The following is a 21,450-nucleotide window of genomic DNA, read 5'->3' as shown; positions in this document are numbered from 1 at the left end:
TCCCCAAGCTCCCACAACCAGGACCAGAGATATTCAATAGTCTAAATGACCCTTATATTATCTGTGTAGCCAGAGGCTCCACCAAACTCCCACAAACACAACCAGAAGTGGCTTTTAGCCCAAATGACCTCTATGCTTATCTGTATGACTGAGAACAGGTCAGACCCTTCCTTATGTCCTTAAGCTAGTACAGGTATCCTATGTCTAAAACCCATCTTCTTGGAGGAATTGACATGTAACCTGAGTCATTTCGATGTAAGTATACTTCCTTGTGCCACCGGGATTGTATTACATGAGAAAACTTTTTTTCCCAAATTGTACTGTGTTTTAAATATGCTGACAATGAACCACCTGGCACCAGACTCTTTAGAAGTTTTTTTTTTTTTCTAACATCTTCATGGCTCATGTCCCTTTCTGACACTTTCAGGGTACCCCTCAGATACACAGATACATAGACAGACAGACAGACAGACAGACAGACAGACAGATGATAGACATTAATATCCCAGCTCTCAAGAGGCTGACTGATGCAAGAAAACTGCAAATTTGAGGCCAGCCTGGGCTACATAGTGAGACCTGTCTGAGGGAGATAAACTGAGTGTGTGGGAGGTTCTTACAATTTTTAAGTGCATCACTCCAAGTTTCCAATGATCTAGGACCCATAGGCTCCAACTCTTAAAGGGTCTACCCCCTCCCAAGAGCACCAAGCTGAGGTTTAGTCCTTTAAACCCAGAGGCATTTAAGGTCTAGCCCAGATCTAAACTATGGAGGTCAGCAGTGACCAGGAAGCAGTGTGGGCCCAGACACAAATCTAGCTTCCTTCCAGACACCTAAGCTTGAAGGATGGTTGCTTGTTCCTGTGTCCCCAGTGCCTAGAACAGTGTCTGGTGCATAGAAGTGGCTCTGTAAACAAGTGGAATAGATACCTGACAGAAATGACAGCACGCCTAGCACCCGTATCATCCTCCTCCTACCTACCCCACATTTGATGTCATTTAAACCCTAACTTTAAAGCCCAGCATAGTCCAAGATAGAAAAATAATCTCCTAAGAGGGAGCGTTGTCAGTTGGTGGCATTGCTAAGAGCAGTCACAGAAGGAAACAGTTTCTGTCACACACAGATCATTTTAACAGACATGGGGATGACATGCAGAGAGCTGTCATGTCTGCTCCAAAGAGCAAACCATCCAGTTCATGTTCCACTTGCTGAATTAATTTCATCTGACGTTTCCTTTGTATCCTAAGGTACCGTGGATTTCAAACTCAACGATGACAACAGCACATTAGAGCATGTTCCATTCGGCAAAAATCAGTCTCTCAAATGATCTTTATTATGAGCAAGTCTACGCTGACAGCCCCAAATCAAATAGACAGAGCAGCCAAAAATACACTTATTGATTCTCTTAAATAAAATATAAGCTTGCTTGCTTGCTTATGCTCAATATTGAGTGAGGTAGCATGTGCTTCAGTTCTCCTTTACGGCATAGGAAAACAGCTGTGGGAAACCTGGGCTCTGTGAGCACGAGAACCAGGAAACTAGATGAAAGTTCAAGATCTTCTATAATGGGTCCCAAATCTGATGGTGTGTTAGAATCTGCTAGCCAATTTTTTTCTTAGCATCAGAGCCTGACCCCTCACTACATACAATAAGGTCAACTCCCTGGCCTGGCATGGAATCTGCAGCTTGTAAAACCTCCAGGTGCCTTACACACAGATCTACTATCTATGTGAGATTGAGCAAATAATTTAATATCATTTTCTATAAAGTATTTTCAACATTCCATGTCATGGTACTGTAATTTGGATCTATAGTGCGCACACACACACCTTTTAGGCAATTTGCTATCATGATGGGTAAACTAATATATGATTATCAACCTTTTTTTTAATTTGATAGTTTATTGGGGTCAGGACGGAAAATAAAGAGTGGAAAGGGTGCATACATTGCAGTTAGTCGTGTCTTTATGACTCTAAATACATAGTATGTCTTTCTACTTCTTTCTACTTTTTTCTTTGAATTTATTTGGGTGAAACAATCAGATTGTCTGGTTGTTTTCCATGACTTAGAATTTACTGTTTGTGTAACATATTACATATTGTGTTACACAGAATCGTGTAACATATTCCTTCTTTTGTATCATTTGCTGCAAATTTGTTAGAGCAAAAGGCCTGGCCAACACAACTTTGGAGTACTTGTTCACAAATGGGATGTCTTTATCCAACTCCTCCCCTCAAGGCTCAGGGATCTATGCTGAGGAGGAAGAAGAGGAGGAAGAGGAAGTGGAGGAGGAGGAGGGGGAGGAAAGATCCTAAGAGCCAGACATGGAGATGGCTCCAAGGAAACAGTGTCTTCCAGACATAATAAGACTGAGGACCATATGAGCTCACAGAGATTGTGGCAACATGCACAAGATCTGTACACATTCAAGCCAGAAGGGGTCCCAACACTGAGAGGGGGAAGTGGACACAGGCTCTCTCATCCCATCCCCCACCCCCACAAAGAAGCTATCTGCAGCTGATACCTGCTGGCAAGAGGAAAATCAGCTTTCTCCAAAGGAATGTCATTGGGTATATCAATTGCACTCCGGGGCATGCCCCATGCCCAAGAGTCGGTGGCCAACACAAGATTACATGGTTTTTTTATTGGTTTGTTTTTTGGGAGGTTTGAGAGGGATGTGTTTTGGCAATTTTTTTGGTCTTGCTGATCTTTTGATTGTTTTGATTTTCATTTTGGAGGGTTAGTATTTTGATTTGGTACTTAATTTTAATTTTTTTGAAAGAGAGAAAGTACATAAAGCTGGGTAGATAGGGAGGTGGAAAGGATATGAGAGGTGTTTGAGAGAAAACGTAATTAAAATATATTGCATGAAAAATTTTAATTAAAAAATAAAATTAAGTAAAAAATGTTAAGTCCTAGTCAAATTTAGATTCAGTCATCAAGATTACTGCACAGGCACTAGCAATGCTGAGAAAACTCTTGGGAGTGAAGGGACCAGCTTCCCTTTTGGCAGCCATAACAGCCGAACACATGCTTCTATGACCTTGTCCTAGACACTAGAAAGTCAGATGCCTGCCTCATGACAAGGAGCCAATCAGAAGTTAGCTGGTGGTGCTATGCTTTATGGCTCTGGGTGTGCTTTACAGACAATCGCACAGCAATGACACAGAGAGCATAGCAACTGAAAGACCTCAGAAGAGGTACTTTCGTAGAAGGAGACCCGCACCCAGGAATCAGCGAGACCACGAACTTGGATGCAAAAAAAGCAAGAGGCTTTATCACATGGGTACCCGGGGCGGCTTAGCTTCTGTTAGGCCAAGCGCCCCGAGCCAAGGAAGAGGGGTCCTTATATAGAAAAAAAGCACAGTACAGAAGCGAAAAGCATAGTTACAGAGATTCTATTGGACAATTTAATGAGGTGCAAAGTTATTTTAAATCAGCACTTTCTCAAGGTCTAGTAGTCAGGCGAACTGGCCTTGGCTTTACTTATCTTTTTTCCGCGTCCAGATGGCTGACCTTGGGACGGAGCGTTCCCCATCAAGCGGGGGCGCGGGGGGGGGGGGGGCGCCCTCTCGCCCCGCGGGCTCCTCGCTCGGCCCCAGCCCGGGCGCGGTGCCAGGCGGGCGTGCCGGGGGCGCGAGCCCCGCCGGGGTGAAACGGCTTGGGGGTAGTCGGCGGCGGCGCGCTCACGGGAGTGTCACCGAGTGCGCGAGAGAAGAGAGAGAGAGAGCTAATCCGCTCATGGGCTGCTGGCTGGTCCCGGCTCGCGTCCTGGGCCCGGCGGGGCCAGCAGCGGCAGGGAAGTGCAGAAGGGGAAGCATCCGCCGTGCGCCCCGCCAGCCGCCGGCCAGAGGAGGAGGCAAACTTAAGAGAGCTCAGGGGCGGGGGTCTTTCACAACCACCCTGGGAGGGCCTATGGGCCATAACAACCAGTTGACCAATCAACACAGGGCAAGTCCTCCAAGCCTGGAGGCACACCAATCCTGAACCTGTGCATACCCCTAGAAACTCCCCTTACACTGCCCTATAAAGCTCTGTACACAGCAGCTTCGAACTGTCTTTGCCAGCCATCCACCATGGCGGGTGGTTCAAAGACCCGAGCTAACATGGGGTTAGCTCGTTAAACTACAATAAAGCTTCATGCAATTTGCATCAAGCCTTAGCCTCCATTCTGTGATTGGGGTGGCCGTGGTCCTGGGCTAAGATTCTGGAAGCTTCAGTTTTCCGAGGGTCTTACAGGAGCACATTGTATTAGTTGGGGCTCTGAGAAACACAACTGGTAGACTGAATACATACTGGGCCAGAGAGATGTCTCAGAAGGTAAACGAGTCTGCACCAAGCCTATAGCCTGAGTTCCATTCCCAGGTCCCACATGGTAGATGGAAAGAACTGACTCTTGAAAGTTGTTCTCTAACCTCCATACATGTACAGTGGCATCCATAAGGACACACACACACACACACACACACATTAAATAAGTAAATAAATACATAAAATAAATGTAATAAGAAACATAACATTAAAAACAATTATATATTGCAGGGGGTATTTTTTAAATTGACATAAACAATACTGCTATCTGCAAGTTAGAGAGGTTGAGACTCCAGTAGCTGTTTAGTGTATGTGATTACATGCCTCAGCAATCCCAATATGGTGCTGATAGACTGGTGGATTCCTGGAAAGCCACTAGCTTTTAGTCCACATGGGAAAGCTGAAGGATATTGGTTTCCAATGTTAGCAAAGAATAGCAACAAGGTAGATGCACTCACAGGCAGGGGGGGGACAGCAAGCAGGCAAAGCATCACTCTTTCCTCCCTTAGATCTTCTGTCTGGATTACCTAGAGAGTGTAGCCCATTCTGTGGGAGAGTCTTTCCACTCAAGCAATCCTTCCAGAAAGTTCTTTCACAGACTCTTTAGTTGATTGCAGATCCAATCAAGTTGATAACCAAAATTAACCATCACACACATTATGCTTATCTGTACTGGGAGAGGGTATCCATGCATATATAGGGAGAATGTTCATGCCCATGGATGCACATGTAGAGGCCAGAAGGAGAAGCCAAGTGTCTTTCTCATCTCATGCATTTCCTGGCAACATCTAGAAGCAGCCAGTCTCCAAAGAGCCCCCATAACTTCTTGTGGGAAATGGCATTTTTAAGCCAAAATCTGGTGAGTTGGGGGTGCTCTTTGCCACTGAGTTGTGTTTGCTCTGAAGCCTTGTGAATGAACATAGCAAACCAAGAACTGCTTCTTATTTTCCTTAAGACAAAAACAATCTCAGTTCATCTGGATATTTTGATTTAAATTCAGGACCAAAGAGTTTGATTTAACCTGACCTATCTGACTCCTGCAATACCCAAATCCCAACTTCCAATGATACTCTATAACTATTCATTTATTTTATTCCACAGTATACATGCAATCCCATAAGAATAATGCCAACTACTTAACACTGTCAAGAAGCAGGAGAGAGAACACCAGCAACAAAAAGGCAGAAACATTTTCCATTGAATTGCACCGATGATCATACTATAAAACCACTAAAAGAACACCACACTCAGGGATGGAGAGATGGCTCTGTGGTTAAGAGCACACACTGCCCTTCGAGATGACCTGAGTTTGATTCCCAGCAACCATATCAGAGGGCTCATAAACACCTATAACTCCAGCTCCAGGAGATCTGATGCCCTCTTCTGGCCTCTGTGGGCACTGCACTCATGTGCACATACCCACAGACACATACATACATAATTAAAAATAAAATCTTTTTCAGCAAAAGAATCCCACAATCTGTGGTCACCTCACTGATTTGATGTACCATGTATCTTGTTTTGTTTTTCTGGAGACTTTCTGGACATTCCTTTTTCAGTTTGATGAATTTAAAATGACATAAAAATACACCTGCTTCCACAGACAAATCTAAAAGAAAGGGTATAACCACTCTGCCTAATTCAAGTTCTCCTCCCTCTACACTTTATAGAGGTTTGGGTACATAATTTGGTTCTATAATAAAAACAAAAATGTGCTAATATTTGCTGCACACCAAACTTTTTTTTTTTTTTTTTTTTTTTTTTTTTGGTTTTTCGAGACAGGGTTTCTCTGTGGCTTTGGAGGCTGTCCTGGAACTAGCTCTTGTAGACCAGGCTGGTCTCGAACTCACACAGATCCACCTGCCTCTGCCTCCTAAGTGCTAGGATTAAAGGCTTGTGTCACCAACGCCCGGCAGACCACACCAAACTTTATTAGATGGAGAGCACACTGTAAAGTTTTGCCTGACTTGCTTTTTCCACAGACATATCCTGAAGACCATTCTCACCATACTGGGATGTTCCTAATTCCTGTTCAGTGGTTCATACTACCCTAAGGTACAAATGCCAAGGTGACCTCAGTCCCTTACTTAGGAACGTTGGAGTGTTCACAGGATTATTTGCATAAACAGGGTAGCTCTTTATAGTCCCACACAGTCATCCTTTTAAGAAACATGGCTAGACATTATTAGACTCAGCTATATAGTTTTGCTTCTCCACCTGAAGTGCCTGAGAATAGCTGTGTCGTCAGAGCAGCCTACGTGAGCATGCTGTCACTTTTGGATTGCTACCCATCTGCTAGGTGAGAAAGGGTTGCTTGTGCTCATATTTGGTAACTCTAGAATTAGTTGTTTGAGCACCTTTTTATAGCTGTAAGTTTTTGTGTGAAATTGCTATCCATATTTTTACTCACTTCCCACAGATTTGGTCTGATCTTTTTCTTTTTCTAGATTTTATTTATTTATTATGTATACAGCATTCTGCTTCCATATATATCTGCACATCAGAAGAGGGCACCAGATCTCATAACGGATGGTTGTGAGCCACCTTGTGGTTGCTGGGAATTGAACTCAGGACCTCTGGAAGAGCAGTCAGTGCTCTTAACCTCTGAGCCATCTCTCCAGATCTTTTTCTTTTTAAATCATCTATTCATAAGTTACAGATTCCAGACTTTTATACTATTACTGGTTACCATGGTACCAAGTTTTCAACTGACCCTCTTCTTTTATGAGTGATTTTTTTATGACTACTCAAAACTTCCTTGTATTTGTAAGCTTCTTTACCTATGTACACATGATATGATGCAAGAATTACAGTGTGTATGTGAGTGGGAGTGTATCTGAGTGCAGAGGTGAATGCCACCGGGCACATGTGGAGGTTAAAGAACTATCCTGAGTGTCAGTCATTGCCATCCCCCTGGTTCCAGGCAGGTTCTCTTGCGTACAGCTGGCTGCTCACACCAGGCTAGCTGACCTGCCTGCTTCCAAGGGCTCCTTCTCTGATGGGAGCATCTGGAAATGGGTGGGCTGGGATTACAGATGCATAATTCCATGTCCTGATTTCTGTGGGTTCTGGAGATGCACACTTTGGCCCCCAAGCTTCCGCTGCAAACACTTTATCTACTGAGACATGCCCCCACCCCAGCCTCTGTTTTGACACAGTGAAATTATATAACCACCGTCTTCATGTTTGCCCTTGCGTCTGAATTCATAATTAGGAGGTTCCTCCATGTTATTGACAACCCCCACTTCACAGTCTTGCCTGGTGCTTGTGAGCTTTCACTTTCTGTACAGGTGAGTTTCTCATACACTTGGAGTTTATCAATGTGAAGCTAGCAAACCGTTTTGTAAAAGTCCAGCTCAGGGGTGGGAAAGATGACTCAGCAATTAAAAGGGAGACTTGATCTTGCTGAGGACATTCCCAGCACCCATGTCAGGCAGCTTACAACTGCCTATAACTTCATTTCCAGGGGGATCTCAGCCTTTGCACTCCCAGACACCTACACACACACACACACACACACACACACACACACACACACACTTACAAATAAAAATAATTAAGTCCATTTCAGCCTGGCTGGTAATGGCACTTACCATCAAATCTGATCACCTACATTTAATCCCCAGAACCCATGTGGTAGAGAAAGATAATAGACTCTTCAAGTTGTCCTCTGACCTCCATACAAACTGCAGTTTGGCTTCTTGCTTCAAAACACATGCTTCTTTAACTGAGGAGGTAGATTCCACATTCTCTTTCTTGTATCCTTGACTCTAAAGCCAGAACCATGTGGTGAAGCTCCCAAGTTCTGCTGCTTGCTGGGGCTAGAAATTGGCTCTCTCATTCAATTACATGTGCATCAGCTTTCTGTTTTCCATGGTTTCTCTCACTGTTTAAACTTTTCTTAATTCCTCTTCACAAATTGAAAACTTAGCTAGGTGAGGTCTTATCCCCCAGGTCACCACTCCCTGTATTCTATTTAGCAACAGGCTTTTCTTTAAAATGTTTATCTCCTGAGCACTGGACTTGGCTCTAACATTACATCTCCTGGGGCTCCATTTCTCCTCAAACTGTACATTTTATATTTTTCTTTGTTCAGCTTGCTCCTTTTCATTATAGATCTGCATAAGAGTAACCACAAATAACCCCAGGGCACAGTCAATACTAAGCTTTCTTAAAATCCCCTCCACCAACACTATTAATTCAAACCATTCAATTTAGCTTCAGGCAGATTTTTAGAACAAGGGCCAAAAAAAAAAAGAGCTACATTCTTTGCCAAAGTACCACAAGAATGGTTCTTATATTCTTTCCCTCTGAAATTTCTTGTGCTCGGCCCCCACAGTTCAAATCACCCTCAGCACTGTCTTCCATGCTCCAACTAGGATGGCCCATTAAGCCCCACTTAAGTGGTTCAACAACTTTTCTAGTCCAAAGTCCCAAAGTCTTCCATATTTCTCCAGCAAATAGCATAATCAGGCCTGTCACAGCAAAACCTTGCTCCCTGGTACCAACTTCTGTTATGGTCATTGTTTTATTTGCCTATGAGGCCATTCTTACTCAAACCACCATACCAGGATTAAATTTGCTTTAGGGTTTCTATTGCTGAGAAGAGATGCCATGATCATGACTACTCTTTTTTGTCGGGGGGAGGGGGAGGAGGGGGGTTTCGAGACAAGGTTTCTCTGTATTGTTTTGCAGGCTGTCCTGGAACTCACTCTGTAGACCAGGCTGGCCTCGAACTCACAGAGATCAGCCTGCTTCTGCCTCCCGAGTGCTGGAATTAAAGGTGTGCATCACCAACGCCCAGCATTTTTTCCCCCCTTTTTGGTTAAGATTTATTTATTATGTACACAAAGTTCTATCTGCATGTATGCCTGCAGGCCAGAAGAGGGCACCAGATCTCATTACAGATGGTTGTGAGCTACCATGTGGTTGCTGGGAATTGAACTCGGGACCTCTGGAAAAAACATCCAGTCCTCATAACCTTTGGGCCATCTCTCCAGGATCGTGGCTACTCTTATAAAGGAAAATATTTAGTTGCGGCTGGTTTACTATTCAGACATTTAGTCCATTATCATCATGCTGGGAAGCATGGAGGCACTTAGGTAGACATGATACTAGAGAAGGAGCTGGAGAATTCTACACCTGGATCAGCCTGGTTTGAGCATCTGAAACCTCAAAGCCCACCCCCAGTGATACATTTCCTCCAACACCGCCACACCTACTCCAACAAGACCACAACTTCCAAAAGTACCATTCTCTATGAGCCTATGGGGACTGTTTTTATTCAGACCACCTTTATTCAGAACTCAAGTCACCTTGCTTGATCACTGGCCATCATCTATATTTTTAACTGAGATTAGTCTATAGTTTTCCTATTTGGAGAACTCCTTGATGGGTTTGGGAATCAATGCCTTTATACTTATAAAACAAATAGCCTAAATCTTTCTTCAATGTTCCACAGCAGTATCATAAGCATTGCAATGATTCAGTCTTTAAAATTCTGATACAACTCTACTCCCTGCAAAGCAATGCACCTGTCTCAGAGCCTTGCTAGGCCCCGCCCCTTATTAAGGCCCGCCCCTGTGCCCTGCGCTGACCACGCCCCTTGGCGCAGGCCGGCTTGCCGTGCGTCCCACCAATCGTGGGACACATCCGTGGGGGCCGGACTTCCTGCTCTAGCCATGCCCTAGCAGTGCAGGCTCCGCCCCCTTCAGGAGCTGGGCCGGAAGATGGCGGCGGCCGCGGAGCTGAAGCTGCTGGAGAAGTCTCTGGGACTGAGGCCGGGGAATAAGTACAGCGCTCAGGGCGAGCGACAGGTGAGGCGGGGCTGCGGGAGAGCGGCGAGTTGGCCCGGAGCCTACCGGGACTCGAGAGTGGACCCGGCGGGGTCTCGAGAGTGGACGCTGCGCCCCACGTGCGTGCGGGACGGGCCGCATGACTGGGTCTGGACCTCCAGGCAAATGTCATCCTCCCCTCCGGGGGCAGAAAGCCAGCTCGGGGAGGCGTGGGCAGAGCGGCGGGCTGAAATCCCTGCAGGCGGACGTTAGCCGTGCCTGCTCCTTGTACTCAGCCACCACCGTACGAGCAGTCACGGGGATGGGCGGGTATGCGGCCGGCCGCTCGCCCTGAAGGCGGGCAACTTCCTCAGTTCTCTGCACAGCCAAGCCATGTGTCCCCAGAATGAGCAGGGCCCCGTTCCTTGTTCTCTCCGCCAAGCGGCTACCAGGAATCCCTCTGTGCTGTTCTCCTGGCCTTGGAGCCAGCCAGCCGCCTGCAGGGCGAGTTCCCAGCCTCACATCCGTCCCACCCCTGTGACTGCGGGGCGCCTGGTGAGATGGAAGGATTCCGATTTCACAGGGTGTTGAAAATGAGTTGTTTGTAACATAGTAATTTCCTTGGAAAGACTGTACTAGAGGAAGAATGGTAGTGGGAAACCCACACTGAATGTGTGTTTGGGGGAGTGGTTCCAGATAGCCTGTTCATGTTCGAGCCCTAATGTTTTGGCTTTTTTTTTCCCCATTAGGTACAGGTTAAATTTTTGTTCAAAACGTAGCAGTATTGTGGGATTTACACTAACTTAAAGTGACACCTGGAAAGGTTGAGTGACTTGCCTGTGATAGACTGCAAAGGCCAGCCTTCCCAGAGGTGATGATGTTGTCTGTCCCTATCTGGCTTCCTTTGCATCAGCCACTACTCCCACGTTTGGCTTTGGAAACTTGCCAAGACATGAATATTGCTTTCGAGGACTGTTTAGTATGAGGGACCGTCACCAGCAATTAAGAGCCCAACAGAACAAGCACTGGGGAGGAACACTGAGGAATGGCACAGGGGAAGTGGGGAGTTTTTTGTTTGTTTGGGTTTCGAGGCAGGGTTTCTCTGTGTAGCCCAGACTGTCCTGGAACTCACTCTGTAGGTCAAGCTGGCCTTGAACACATAGGTCAGCCTCACTCTGTCTCTGGGAATGCTGGGATTAAAGGTGTGCACCACCACCCCCAGCTCCTGGTTAATAGTTTTCACCAGGTGTGGTCTTTAATTCTCCAAAGAATCCATGGTTATCCTCTGGTCTTCAGGGCATGCATGTGGTACATAGACATACATGCAAGCAAAACACCGATATACATATAACAAAAAAATTAACTTTAAAGGAAAGCCAAACAAGTAGTCCTTGAATTTATAGCCTATAGAGGAGAAAAGAAGTCTGTTTCCTTTGTCTTGTAAGGGTTCCAAAATCGGTTATAGGTGATAGTCTATGAGTGTTCCCAGAGCATGCCTTATTGATTCGTAGAAGGCCTACATTTCCCACAGTATGGGTCCTTGTAGTTTTGAGTTAGTGGTTACATGAAGAGGTGATAAACATTACTTCCAGAAGGAAACATCTGATTGCTGGCACAAGTATCTCAGGCTGGCTACTCCCCTGTTGTGGTTTTAGAGATGCTTCAAGAGAATTGCTACAAGGTACAAGCCAGGAGTGCTGAGGCACTGGTGCAAAGTCTCCTCAAACTTCTATAGGCTTTGCTTAAATAAGAAGTAACTCTTATGGGGTAGGGGATGTGACTCAGTGCAAGGCCCTGGGTTCTATCCCCAACACCACAATAATATATAGACTTATTTTACTGCACCAGTGGGATTTTACATTTGGTAAGGCTGTATAATCTAAATTGTTTAAACAGGTATTATTTAGTTTATGGATAAGGGCAGTCTGTTTTTCTTGGTTTTGTTGTTGTTTTTTGGGGTTTTTTTTGTTGTTTGTTTGTTTTGGTTGTAGGGCCACCCTGTGTAGCCCAGGCTGGCCTGGAACTTGTAATCATCTTGCCTCAGCCTCTCAAGTTTCTGGAATTATAGGCATCGGCCACTACATGTAGGCAAGTGTGAGGAACCGTGAGTGAAATGAATAAAAGTATTATGGTTTCTGTTTTTCCATGTTGTATACTCCTGGTTCTGAATTTTGGTGACATTTAACCAGTGTTTTACCAGTTACATCATCCAGCGTGCCATTATCAATCCTATGACTGCTGTTGTCCTAACTCTCAGTAATACATAATTTAGTATTATAAAGTATTTCTAAAAATTGGGGATTGGAGTGCTTAGCTCCAGCTTATGATTATGATGGTCTTTGTTGTTGGTGGTGGTTTTTTCTAAAGATTTTTTTTTTCCCTTTAAGATTCCAGTTCTACAAACAAACAATGGTCCAAGTCTAACGGGATTGGCTACCATTGCCACCCATCTAGTCAAACAAGCCAGTAAAGAGCACCTGCTGGGGAGCACTGCAGAAGAAAAGGCCTTGGTTCAGCAGTGGTTAGAGTACAGGATCACCCAAGTGGACGGACACTCCAGTAAAGAAGACACCCACACCCTGCTGAAGGTATCTTGACTATGTGTGTAGGCTGTATGGCAGGAGCCAGGAAGTGCAAGTCCTTCTCCTTGGGACTCACTTGGTGGCCTTCTTTCCCCTTCCCCTTTGCACTGAGATGAGGCATCTACACAGAGACTTAGCAGGACAATGGTTACCAGCGCCTAGAGGGAAGGGAGAGGAAGAGCCATTTAATGACACTGCTTTAGTTTTGCATGATAGAAAAGCTTTGAAGATTGCTTTGAAACTGTTAACATGCTTAACATACAGGCTCTGCTTTCCAGGTACAGCCTTAAAATGGTTAGGTGGCAGATTTTATGTTACGCATATAATCCTAATTAAATTATTAATATATACTGATATATATAGCAAAGTGTTTGAAATATATTTATATATTTTTATATGTATTTATAGGTATGTATATCTATTTTGCTTGTGTGTGTATATACATATCAAAAACCAATAACAATTTTCTGGAGAGAATCATCTGAGAATTTTTTTATGTTGGGAAAAATTTAACAAGAGCATGATTTTTATTTTTTAAATTTTGCATCTGTAGTTTGTGTGTATGTGAAGGTTATATATGCGTGTGTGTGCTTGAGCAGGTGGGGTCAGAGGTCAACCCCCAGTGTCTCCTATTTTTTTCCACCTTATTTGGTTGAGACAAGTTCTCTCACTAAACCCAAAGCTCACAGATGGCTAGAGAGGTTGGCCAGCAAGTTCTAGGGGTCCACCTGTCTCTACCTCCTCTAGGGTTATAAGGCATATAGTGCTGTGCTCAGCTTTTATGTGGATGCTGAGGGTCTCACCTGAAGTGATGTACCCGTGCTGTGTGCAGGCACTGACACTGAGCCTTCTTCCCAGCCAGAGTGAGTATGCAAAGTCTCAGTACTTTTCTTTTGGGCAGCTGTCTAAATGTTTTAAGTCATATGTCACAACAGCTTCATCGTTGCTGTTTTTAAATTAGAACACTTTTTCTTTTTATAGGATCTTAATTCTTATCTTGAAGATAAAGTCTACCTTGCAGGATATAACATCACCTTGGCAGATATCCTACTGTACTACGGGCTCCATCGCTTTATAGTGAGTATTTAGGTGGTTGTTAGCTTTTTTTCTGTAATATTCAGAATCTCCTTTTTTTTTTTATAAACGTGAATTTCTAATCAGATTTACATTTCAGCTTATCAAAAAAAAAGTTATTTTTAAACAAGGCAACTGTAGGCAAAACTTGCCACATGGTCCATTTGTAGAGCTGCGCCCTCTCTTCTACTCTTGACTACTGTATTTTTAGCTTCTGTTTCTGTTCTTCTTCCACAACTACTGCCTCTGGTTCTGTCATCATCACACACACACACACACACACACACACACACACACACACACACACACACACACTCCCCCCCACACCCCGTCTTGTGTGCACCTTCCTACCCAATCAGGTGTCTTGGTTGCATAATTTAGTTACTCTTATATACTTATTTCCTTGCCATCAAGTGACACTCTATTCTTCTTGACTTGAGCCACATCTTACTGCCACCGTCAGCTTCTTTGCTGTGCTCTATAGTTACCGCCACATTTTATGTGCACAAAGAGCTCTGTTTGAGAAATTACCTAGGTATAGCTTGCTAGCCTTAGAAAGTCTCTCACTCGGATTGCAGCGGAGCTGATGTAGTGATCAGCTCTCCTTCCTTCTGCACGTCTGTAGGTGTTTCTCCCTCTGACTTCCTTGCCACACAGCCTTTCCCTTTCACAGTCTTCTTCCTCGTTCATTGAATTCTTTCATCCTCAGCCCGCCTGCCTATAAACACCCTTTTCTCCCATGCCTGGCCTCAGAAGGGCATCCCCCTGGCCTCACTCAGCTCCCCTTCCTTGCCAACCCTTTCTGGATCGTCTCACAAACTGTTTTCTTTTTTTCTCTCATCCCATCACATTTATCCTCTAAGTACCTGGTTAATCTCTACATTTTAAATCACGTGTCATCATCTAATTTACAATTACGAACACTCCCTGTTTTCTTTACACTGTTCTTTACTCTGTGTAAGTGTCAGCTCATTACTCCTTGAAGTATTCCTGGGAGGTAGGTACTATTAACTGAGATACAGCAAGGTCAGTAGGTATCATCTAACTAATGGACAGACCCAAGTCCAGAACCCGGGCAGTTTGTCTTGAGTTCATGCCTTCTTAAATCTTTTTCTCTGCCTTAAAAAAAGTCTCTCAACTCCCCATACCTCCCACTCTTCTTCCATTGTGGGAAAAGAAGGCTTCATAACATTTTCTGTATTTTCCACTTCATGTATCCAGTCAGGGCCTGATGTTTCCACTTGCTGGGTCCTCTGGCCCCTATCTCTTCCTGAGATCTGGAGTAACTTTTGCCTGAGTATCACTCAGTTTTGTTATCTCTGGTCCATATAAAGAAGATAGAAATAAGCTGGGCTCTATGAGATGAGCCTGGTGGCCACTAGGCCAAGCTTTCTTAAGACCAGGCCTTTTCTCCCTTAATAATTCAGTAATTCCTTAATCCCAGTAAGTTCAGTTTGTCAGCATGAAAGGGCTTTCTTCTGGCTCCTGCCTCCTTTCTGGCTTTGGCACTAACATGCTGGGGTAGAGATTTCTTTTCTGTCTGGCATAATTCCTGGCATAGAGTCAGGCTTCCATAATAACAAGTAAATGTGAATATTACTGTATGTGTCCAAGGAGTAGAATACATACATACTCATGTAGATATATTTGCTGGGACTAAGGCAGATCTTTCTAAGTGTCTTAATGTATAGAGAAGAAACCCTTTGTAAACTGTAAGCTCGCAGAGTAAGAAGTGACACATTAGATTCTGCCCTCTTCAGTAGCAGATTCCACATTACCCGACTTAGCCAACCACAGAGCAGAAGTACAGAAAAAAATCACGTCTGCATTGAGCACACACAGACCTCTCTTGTCTTTACCTCACCACTACAGTGTAACATCTGCTTTATCCCAAGTAAGCAGATGGTGTGTTAGCGCCAACCTCCCACAGAAACTACCATGGCCTAAGCCATACTTCTCGGTATGGACTTACTTTACTTTATTACCAGTTATTCCCCAAGTTGGGTATGGTGACACACACCTATTGCGCAATCCAGGAGACAATCTGTAATCCGTAAGGTCGAGATATCTTTATTGTGATAAATACCAGCCAAACGCAAGGCAGAGCATCGAAGCCAGGGAGAAGGGGAAGGAGAAGAAGAAGGGGCTTCCATGTGCTTGCAATTTCTTAAGAGCCCATGCCGCGTCATCCTGACCTCACCTTGACCACCCCTTGACAGGTGTGGTCAGGCACACCTGTAGCCAGCCTCTAACAGGCCTGGCTTACTGTCCCCTACTCACACCTACAATCCCAGCACTTGGAAGACTGTGGCAGGAGGGTTGCCACAATTTCAGGGCTATCCAGAACTACATAGGACACAAGAGGCTTTCTGAAGTGGGTACATTAGGTTCTGTAACAATGTAATGGCCTAGTAGATTAGCTTAGCATAGCACTCCCTATTTTATACTTAAAATTATCAAGAGCCTTCTGTGTTGCCCACCATGCTATATTTGAGAGGAGCATAAAAGAAGCATAAACCTTTATTTTTCAAGGAACTACCAATCTCGTTGAAAAGATAGATTGTTTAAAATAAAAATAGAAAAAATTAGAGAAAATGGGACCAAGTACTGATTTCTAGTCAGAATATAATTTGGTCATTTGAAGAGTCGGGTAATGCAGGAAAAAGACACATGACAAATATGTACAGAATATGATTGTCCTTGGCTACCCAAAGGAATTGTCATTATATAAAGTTTCTAACAGGTAGAATGGCCATGTAATTTCTCATCAAAAAGGAACGTGTTTAGCTGTGAAAGGAAGCTTTTCATTACTCTGCTAGTACAGGGAAATGTAGTAGGCGAATGGTCCCTCAATTTAGAAGGAATATGACTCCACAAAGCCAGGAATGGTGAAGCTGGTGTCCTATTTCTTTGTCCCCTTCCTGCCTCTCAGCATAGTGGCTTATCCACATGCAAGCTTGTGAGATTAGCAGTATTCGGTATTCTGTGTTCCTGTTTTCCGCTGTGCGTCTTCAGTGAAACTCAGTGTTTGGTTCTGTTCTTGAGGATATTTAGAGTGATTTATGCACATGGGAAGAAAGCCTCATGGGAGCTGAAACACCAGTCACTGCAGCCTCCTTTATCCCGTTCTAGCTTCTTAGCATCCTGAACTTAGAATGATGACGTGGCAGAACTTTCCTCATTTCACAATGAAAAAAGCCTCCAAGGTAAAGAGGATTTGCTGCTAAGGGATTTAACTATCTCTTCTGGTGGCAAACAACTTGGGGGAGCCCCTGACTTGACCTGAGCAAGTCCATGGCTGAAAGGGCAGTTACATCTCAGCAGAGTTGGTCAATTTACACATTTAGCCATGGCACATATTTTGGTGTTAATGTTTGAAAGCTTAATACTGGGGCTGGAGAGATGGCTCAGAGGTTAAGAGCACCAACTGCTCTTCCAGAGGACCTGAGTTCAATTCCCAGCAACCACATGGTGGCTCACAACCATCCGTTATGAGATCTGGTGCCCTCTTCTGGTTGCAGACATACATGGAAGGACAATATTGTATACATAATAAATAAATAAAATCTAAAAAAAAAAAAACATTACTAAAATAAAATATATTTTTAAAAAAAAGAAAGCTTAATACAGGGAGAAATGTGCAGTGACTGTCAACAAGCTGATGGTTATCTACAGAGCTCTAAGGTCTGGCTTCCTACAGCATAAAGAAGGAAGAATTCTCCCATCTAATTCAAAACAAAGATGATGATAAACTTTGAAACTTTGTATGAAACTCATGCAAACTAAGTGTGTGTTTGTGTTCTCTTCTGCTGGCTCCTACAGATCATGGGCAGGAACCTGTGCAACATTGCTCTGCCATAGCAGCAAACGTAATCATAATTTTACAGCACAAACTACTCCTAGCTCCACCTGCAGTTACATAACTCTGAGTTAGGCATCTTGAAAGGCCTTTGGTTTTCAGGAGACTTTCAACTATTCCCTCAGTTCTGGATATCAGGGCTATCCTAATCTTTAGCTATTTAAACCTACTTATATTTTCTATTCTGGAGTATATATCTTCTATATCTGTAGTGACTGTTATGATTAAAGGTATTAAGGTTATCATTTTTAAAGCAGCATTAAAAGGAATAATTCCTAAATCTCTTTGTTGACCATTGCTTTGGGTTTATATGAATCAAAGTGTGTGCCCTTCCTTTCCCAGTCAGAGAGCAGGCAAGATATTCACAGGAAGAAAGACCTTCTTAAAGAATAGGTCTCATACACTAATACCCTGTGGAGATAGGGTGACACCATGGTATTAAGTGACATTTTGTTCATTGGATCTGTGTATACACAGGTGTGAGAAAAGTGACTGCAAGGTGTTAAGTTTGGCTTGGCCATCTGCTTGTGTTCATCAGCTTTTCCAGCTTTGTTCACTGTAGCAGTGTACTGATACTTGCCCAATCCTGTATAGTCCTTCATTTAGTATTTGATGATGTTAAACCCTTGCTCTGTAATCAGCATAGTGTATGAAACAAAACATTCTACAGTCAAGGAACCTTTGGGTCATCAAATCTCCTCCTCAGATTGTTTCTGTTGGAAGCACAGAGAGAGTTACAACTCTGGCCAAGTTCTGAGATCGGGTTTCACTTAATGCATCTTAGCATGATGTTATGCTTTGTCAGCATAACAACATGTGGCCGTTGATTCCAGCTCTAGCACCAACTGCTTTCTTTAGTGATTCCACTAAGAGATGGTCCCTTATAGTCATACTGTGCCTTGAGATTGGTAGAGTCCTTTGTGGTGCTGTGGCTGACCCATAAGGTTGTTCTGAGCACCAGTGGAATATGGGTTATTTGAGGAGAAGGACAAGAAGTCACTACGAAGCAGTCTCATTAATACCGACTGTCCAGAGACAGCCTGGTACCAATGGAAGGATAAAGCCAGCACTAAAGTCAGGCTGCAAAGAGTGGGAAATAAGTAAATCAGAATGTTATCTATTAGGTTTTAAGGCTCAAAGTAATTACTGAGTTCCAGTATAAGCAAAAATGAGTAGGCTGGTAGAAAGAGCCCGCACCACCAGACACACTGGTGTCTAGACCAGTGAGAAGCAGGAAGCAGCATTTGCATTGTGTTCCCTCTTGTTGAAAAAAAAGTAAAATAAAATAACTAGGTGAAAGTGTTAGAAAACTATTGTTATTGTTATAAATGAAATAGCCCAGGGATCACATCAGAACCATTTTTTTTTAAATAGTGTGAGTACGGTAAAGTGAAAAATCTCTTGCTTAGTTTGTTGACAGTAACTTTATGTGAAAAATGTTCCAATGTTTTTAAAAAGTACCAGAGGTGACATGCCAAGTTCAGTCATCATTTTCTCAGGCTCAGACAAATTCCAAGGCCTAAGCAGTCGAAGAAAAGTATGCTCTGATCCATTCAGGAAGCCTGTATGTTTCTAGTGGAAGAGGGGGTTAGCTTAAATCAACTGAGACTACTGTGCACTAGGTCACATATCCAAAAATGGTTGGATTAAACTTGAAAATATTAGGATAGTTAGAAGCTACTAGAATAAAAATGATTTTATACTTAGGATGGACTCTAGTTCTTACAAAGTTTCTGTAATAAAAATTAACCTTTACACTAAAAAAGACTCTCTTGCTCAGTCTTGACTAATACTTAGGGATTTTTTTTTTTAATCTCCATATGATGAGTTTGTTCTTTTAATGTAGACAAATGGTGGTAATTACAACTTTCTGATAACTAGCCACAGTTACTCCTCTTGAAACAAGATCCGTACATTTATAGTTTGTTACAGCAGCTTGTGTGCAGATGGTCCAAATAAATAGAGCTGACAAGTAAAATGTTAATTAAGAGGCTGTTTACTCTTTTACTGTTAAGGTTGTTTTATGTTTTGTAATAGTTATTGCACTCTAGTTTGTCCTTCATTTTACTAGGTCCTGTGACTTGACAGGTATTTGTCTTTAGGCACACCTATATATAACCTTGGTACATCATCTCACTAAAGTGCCTCCAGACATGCAGACCTCTGCTTGGGTGTGGACCTGTAGGGCCCAAGTTATTTGTGTTTATTTTCTTTGTGCTATAGAGACTTATATGTCCTTTATCAATGTTAAGTTAATCACAGGAGAAGGGGTTGTACCATCCACACATGGGCTCACAGCTGCCAGTTACTGCTCTATTTGGCTTCCTCTTGCTGAACAACTTAATTCCAAAATTCGTCTTAGAGAAAAGTCTTGAGTTACTGCCTACTGTGGAATTTGATCCCCAGGGAACGATAAACACCTCTGTCTTTGCATCCAAGATAGTAGGTCATGTGAGTCACTGCTGCATCCACTATTATGTACTTTTTCCTTTTTATTAAATGATGTTCTTGTTCTCTTGTTAAATACATTAGACATCAAAAACTCATTTTGAGGCTTAGAAATCAGAGAAGGAACTATATCTTAGCCTTTTGAAAGCTCCCCCCCCCCCCTGTTGAGACAGGGTTTCTCTGTCCTGGAATTCTCTAAAAGATCTGCCTTCCTCTGCCTCCCAAGTGCTGGGGTTAATGCAATGCGCCACCACTGCCTGGCTCATTTTCTTTTTCTAAAAACCTCTTTGGGCCTCTATATTCTATATTAATGTCAATTTTTGTATTTATGGAAAGCTTGATGTTTTCCTGGAAAGCACATCTGATTTTGAACTGAGCATAAAATAATTAAATGTATTGCTGTCACAACTGTCAAAGCTCTCCCTTCTGTGTAAACATGTTGGCTTTGAAAACTGGGGGATTGGGTGTTTTTCAGTTTCTGTCAGTTACCTCCTAGTGCTGACAGCTCTGCTTATGTGCAGTGAACATTTTATTTTGTGTCTTTGATCTCTACTTAGGTTGACCTGACAGTGCAAGAAAAGGAGAAATATCTTAATGTGTCTCGCTGGTTTTGCCACATTCAGCATTACCCAGACATCAGGCAACATCTGTCTAGTGTTGTCTTCATCAAGAACAGACTGTATGCTAACTCCCACTAGAAGTTCCTGCTGGGCAGCAGCAAGATTAGAAGTGTAAAATGTATTTTGGACCATGGTTCTAATGTAAATTAATGTGATGTCATTGTTTCTTTGTTAATGTTGGTAGAATTTTTAACATGTAAACTCAAGTCTGAATGTTTTATTTGTCCCTTAGTTGAAGGTTTGCAGTTTTTTAATGTAAAAATTCAACTGTTATTCAAGCAAATCACGATTAGATTATAAATTATCTCATATTTATAGGTGAAATTTATTTTAATAAAATTTGCTTATCAGTGGCAGAAACTTAAAAAAAAAAGTCACCCTGTCATCAGTGTTTCATATCTGGCTTTTATGTGTTTTTAAAATTCATTTTCCTCCTAGATGTTTATAGTAGTTTATTAAAATCCATGATAAATTATGCTGAGGATTTAGAAAGGGAAGATGGATATTTGTTCTTAAAATATTTATGTGAGCTAGTAAATGTGATTTTAAAAATCATCTTTGGTTTGTTTCTTTCTTTTCTGTAGTCAGTATTTACCAAGGTGAAATTACTGAACCCTCTCCGAGAAGGAGTTAGTTAATTCATTCCTCCTAAGCTAGTGACTCCTTTTTCTTGTCAGGCATATTGAGAGACACAGTGACTTAAGCTGGGCTTCAGCATGCCATTGCTTGACAGAAAGCCGGCCAGCACTCTCAGAGTCTGCCATTGCAGCAGGGACACTAGGACA

General features: G+C 43.0%; 1 protein-coding gene across 1 annotated transcript; it reads left to right on the top strand.

Moving 5' to 3' along the window:
• The first annotated feature begins 10,032 nt into the window (after positions 1–10,032).
• On the top strand, positions 10,033–21,038 carry Eef1e1 (eukaryotic translation elongation factor 1 epsilon 1). The gene is made up of 4 exons (NM_001246743.1): positions 10,033–10,124; positions 12,470–12,670; positions 13,646–13,741; positions 20,603–21,038. The coding sequence occupies exons 1-4, from the start codon at positions 10,038–10,040 to the stop codon at positions 20,741–20,743; spliced, it is 525 nt and encodes a 174-aa protein (NP_001233672.1). The 5' UTR covers positions 10,033–10,037; the 3' UTR covers positions 20,744–21,038.
• Positions 21,039–21,450: the final 412 nt, after the last annotated feature.

Source organism: Cricetulus griseus, chromosome 3 (genome assembly GCF_003668045.3).
Source record: "Cricetulus griseus strain 17A/GY chromosome 3, alternate assembly CriGri-PICRH-1.0, whole genome shotgun sequence".
NCBI classification, from domain to species: domain Eukaryota; kingdom Metazoa; phylum Chordata; class Mammalia; order Rodentia; family Cricetidae; genus Cricetulus; species Cricetulus griseus.
Note: the sequence above shows the minus strand (reverse complement) of the source record. Positions and strands in the feature narration are given on the sequence as shown.